General features: G+C 50.8%; 1 protein-coding gene across 1 annotated transcript in view; it reads left to right on the top strand.

The window, feature by feature from the left end:
• The window catches only part of GALT (galactose-1-phosphate uridylyltransferase), a 15,663-nt gene extending 11,307 nt beyond the window's left edge, over positions 1-4,356 (top strand). Inside the window, exons 7-10 of the mRNA XM_015829786.1 lie at positions 192-324; positions 1,050-1,133; positions 3,453-3,607; positions 4,197-4,356. Coding sequence (XP_015685272.1) covers positions 192-324; positions 1,050-1,133; positions 3,453-3,607; positions 4,197-4,262 — 438 coding nt within the window. The 3' untranslated portion in view covers positions 4,263-4,356. The remainder of the gene's footprint in view (positions 1-191; positions 325-1,049; positions 1,134-3,452; positions 3,608-4,196) is intronic.
• Positions 4,357-4,741: the final 385 nt, after the last annotated feature.

The raw sequence follows: 4,741 nt of genomic DNA, 5'->3' as shown, positions 1-4,741 counted from the left end.
GCCCAACGAAGCCTCACTGGAGGACCAGTCCCAACGGAAGTACTACCAAGACAATAATGTGCCCATGCTCCTTGAATATGCCCGGCTGGAGGCCGAGCGGAAGGTGGGGGACCTCTGGCCCATGGGGGAAGTAGGGACCAGTCTCCTTTTGGGACTGCTGGCTCTTAGGCTGATCTGGGGGTGCCTTGCAGGAACGGATTGTGGTGGAAAACGCAGACTGGCTGGTGGTGGTGCCCTACTGGGCAGTGTGGCCCTTCCAGACCCTCTTGCTTCCTCGGCGACACATCTGCCGACTTGAGGACCTCCAGGAGAGCGAGAGAGACAGTAAGTGCCCAGGTTGTGGCCGGTGGAGGGAAGAGGGTTTTGGGGTGGGTGCGTGGGTCAAGGATCTGTGGGGTCCATGGTGCTCTCTTGAGCTGGGTTCTTTCCTGGCAGACGTTTCATGACCCAACTAGATAACCCCATCAGTGCTAGAAGGAAGGGGGTTTGGCAGAGAGGAGGGGTAGACAACCTTGGCTCTTTTATGACTCGTGGACTTCAACTCCCAGAATTCCTGAGCCAGCATGGCTCAGCTTGGAAACCTTTTCCTTTTCCCTCAGCATGGCTGGCTCAGGAATTCTGGGAATTGAAGTCCACAAGTCATGAAGGGGCCAAAATTTGCCTCATGCTGGCTCAAAATTCCTGAGCCAGCCTGGCTCAGCTTGGAAACCTCTCCCCTTTCCCCTCAGCATGGCTGGCTCAGGAATTCCGGGAGTTGAAGTCAACGAGTCCTAAAAGAGCCAAGGCTGCCTACCCCTGGCCTAGAAGATCTCCAAGATCCCTTGCAGCTCTATTCTGGTTGAAGAGAGGCCATGGCACAAAGGGTTCCGCTCCTTTCCATCTCAGCCTTGGCAGATGGTTGGAATGGCAAGAGACACCAGTGGGGTTTGCAGAGATGTGCAGATGGGGAAGCTTTGAGCTGGGGGATCCAGCCCAGCTGTGGAGGGGTTGTGGGGTGGCTTGGCAGGTGTAGGAGACCAGCTGACTGCTTTGAGTGTCCTTCATTGCAGGCCTGGCATCCGTGATGAAGAGGCTTCTCAGCCGATACGACAATCTGTTCCAGGTTTCCTTCCCTTACTCAATGGGCTGGCATGGTGAGCATTGGGGAGAGGAATTGGAGCCTGCCTTCCTTCCTTCCTTCCTTCCTTCCTTCCTTCCTTCCTTCCTTCCTTCCTTCCTTCCTTCCTTCTTTCTTTCTTTCTTTTTTTCTTTCTCTTGCTTCCTTCCTCTTTCACCCCTTCCTTCCTTCCTCCTTCACCCCTTTCTTCCTTCCTTCCTTTTTCTATCTTTCTTCCTCTTTCCCTCCCTCCCTCTTCCCTCCTTCCTTCCTTCCTTCCTTCCTTCCTTCCTTCCTTCCTTCCTTCCTTCCTTCTTTCTTTCTTTCTTTCTTTCTCAAAGTTTGAGGCGACTCTGGGTGTAATAAAACATGCTGATTAAAAATTATAATATAAAACCAGATTAAAATGACAAAAGATGACGAACAGACTAAAAGATCACCCAGTGTGGTTTGCTCCACCCAGAGTTGTTTGCTACGAGATGGATGGCAAATTCAGTCAGTCAGTCAGTCAGTCGTCAGTCAGTCAGTCAGTCAGTCAGTCAGTCAGTCAGTCAGTCAGTCAGTCAGTCAGTCAGTCAACCAATCAAAGACCATGGATTTTGAGTGGGGCAGCCACTTCTAGCTTCTTCAGGTCCCCATGCCAACTGGCAGAGCCAGGTTTTAAGGCTTTTCCGGAAGGTCTGAAGAGGGGACAGATTTCATCTCTGGTGGCAAGGTGTTCCAAAGGGTGGGATCCATCAGCTGAAATTCCTTGGCTGGCCCTTCTGGCAGGCCTCTTCTGCCAGCCCGAGTGGTGCAGGCCAGTCCCATTGGGATGAGATGGTTCCTCAGATACCTTGGACCTGTACCGCAGAGGGCTTTAAAGGCAATAACCAACCCCTTGAATCGAACCCAGAAGCACATTGGCAGCTGGGGCAGCTCGCGTAACCGTGGTGGTGCTTGTGCCACCTTTGGTATGCTCCTCAAAGTGGCCCTTCCCCAAAGTCCAGAGGAGACCAGCTATCCATCTCACCTACCAGCCTTCCACTTGGAGAACCCAAGGAGTGGGAAGTCCCTCTGATTTTGAGAGGGAGAATGGACGGCTTGGTCATCTCACCTTAGAGCAGGGTTGGGCAACTATGGTCCCTTTACAACCTGTGGACTTCAACTCCCAGAATTCCTGAGGCCCTTTACGCCCTGTGGATTTCAAGTCCCAGAGTCCCTGAGCCAGCTATGCTGGTCTATTATAGCTCATTTGCTTAGAGCTGGAGTCTCCAACCTTGGCAACTTTTAAGACTTGTAGACTTCAACTCCCAGAATTCCTCAGCCAGCTATGCTGTCTGGAGAATTCTGGGAATTGAAGTCCACACATCTTCGAGTAACTGTGGTTGAGAAACACTGTCCCAGAGTGCTCAACAGGAGCTGGGGAATTCTGGGGGCTGAAGTCCACACGTCTTAAAAGTGCACAAGGTGGAGAAACTCTGCTCTACAGAGATACATCTGGCTCTCTAGGTGTGGGAATTCTTGCATCTCCATAGGCTCTATTCTGTTCTATCCTATGTTTATTCTATTCTGTTCTATTCTATTCTATTCTGTTCTGCTCTGCTCTGCTCTGCTCTGCTCTGTTCTATTCTGTCCTATCCTGTCCTATCCTGTCCTGTCCTGTCCTGTCCTGTCTTGTCCTATCCTATCCTATCCTATCCTATCCTATCCTATCCTATCCTATCCTATCCACAGGTCGTAAAGGGGCCATAGCTGGCTTAATGTCATGGTTCCGATAGATGAAACTCTTCAAGGAACTTCGAGGCATTGTTTACCTTAAAGAAACTTTATTCAAGTAGCATAGCATCGGCAGGTTCATAGCAAAGCCAAAATCTGAATCCCCCTTCCCTGAGCACATAGTATCAAAGCACAATTCCCTCCTCTAATTAACTGTCATAAATCACATTCCCCAATTAGTTTGAAATGCAGGCTTTCCCTCCAGTTCTCCAACCCCACCATTTCTTATCATCTCTTATTTCAAAAAAACCTTGGTTCTCACCCTAGTTACAGTATTGTTATGTCTAACTAAACTCCCATGCACATTCCTCCTCCTTCCCCCCCCCCAGTATCATCTAATTCCAACTCTAATTCTAAGAGTAAAACATAAGAAGGAAAATGGCTGCATCTCCATATGTTGTCAAAGCGAGAACATCCGATGTTAGCAGCGTTGACACCCACCTCTGCTTTGAAGGCAGTGCATGGATGCTGGGTGTATGGATTCTCTTTTGATCCTGGCTGCCCCCTTCCTTTCTGTGCCACAGGGAGCAAATCCAAACCTGCCTCCCATTTTGCTAAGATCTGATCTTGTGCTCTCTTTGCTGCCTCTTCCTCGTAGGAGCTCCCACGGGGCCGTACCTAAAGGCCGACTGCAGACACTGGCAGCTCCACGCCCATTACTATCCTCCTCTCCTGCGTTCCGCCACCATTCGTAAATTCATGGTGGGCTACGAGATGCTGGCTCAGGCCCAGAGGGACTTGACGCCGGAGCAGGTGAGGGGGAGCTAGGAGACGGGCTGTAACTCCTGCCAGGGGCTGTAGCCCACCCGGCTTCGAAAGAAGTTTAAAAGAATGCAGAATATTTGTAACTGTGAGGTCCTTGGTGGTCTCTGAGCTTGGTTGGTTTGCTGCAGACGTTTCATGACCCAACTAGGTAAGATCATCAGTGCCAGTTGGGAGATGAAACATCTGCAAGAAAACAACCAAGCTAAGAGACCACCAAGGACCTTTCAAGTTTAACATTTCGGCATTTATGGCCGAACCCGTCCTTGGGAATGGGCGGGGAAAGGCTGAGGGTTGGAAGAGGCAGGGGGGACCCTCCAGTTCTCGGGGGCTTTGTGTGGCCTTTGGGCTGTGGCTACCAGTCTTCAGAGTTGGAGGCCAAACGCTGCTTTGGGGATATTAAAAGTTGCTAAGCAAATGCAGAGCTTTAAGGGAAAGGGATGTAATAGACCAGGGGGTCACCAAACGTTTAAGACTTGTGGACTTCAACTCCCAGAATTCCTCAGCCAGCCCGCCTGGAAAGGCCCTTGCTTTCACTCTTTTCTTCTTCTCCTCCCTCCATGCTGCTCTCTCCTCACAGGCCGCTGAACGCTTGAGGAACCTCCCTGAGCATCACTACAAGCTGGACACCAAGGAGGCACCCTAGGGTAGATGGTGGCTCTGTTCCCCCCTTTGGTGTGGGTCAGTCGGACGATCCCTAGCTGCTGACAAAGAAAGCCTGGAGAATGATCCCAGCTGGAGAGTAAGGGATCTGCCCTTCGAGGCTGCTTAGAAGTTTTCTCAGTTATTGCCTGACCCCGGACAGAGTGCCAGTCTGGCTGCCCAGTTCCACTAAGACTGTGATACTGGTGACCATTTAAGCCAGGACTCTTTCCTTCTCACAAGTCCTCTGCAAAATTGGAGGCTCCCTGTCCTGTATGCCCAAAGGAGATAAGACCCATCTTTGGAGGAGGGGGAAGTCTGTTGTGGACTTCAACTCCCAGAATTCCTCAGCCTTAAGACTTGTGGACTTCAGCTCCCAGAATTCCTCAGCCTTAAGATTTGTGGATTTCAACTCCTGGAATTCCTCAGCCTTAAGACGTGTGGACTTCAGCTCCCAGAATTCCTCAGCCTTTTTTGTGGATT

Source organism: Protobothrops mucrosquamatus, unplaced genomic scaffold (genome assembly GCF_001527695.2).
Source record: "Protobothrops mucrosquamatus isolate PMUCROS unplaced genomic scaffold, P.Mucros_1.0 scaffold7161, whole genome shotgun sequence".
Lineage (NCBI taxonomy): Eukaryota > Metazoa > Chordata > Lepidosauria > Squamata > Viperidae > Protobothrops > Protobothrops mucrosquamatus.
Note: the sequence above shows the minus strand (reverse complement) of the source record. Positions and strands in the feature narration are given on the sequence as shown.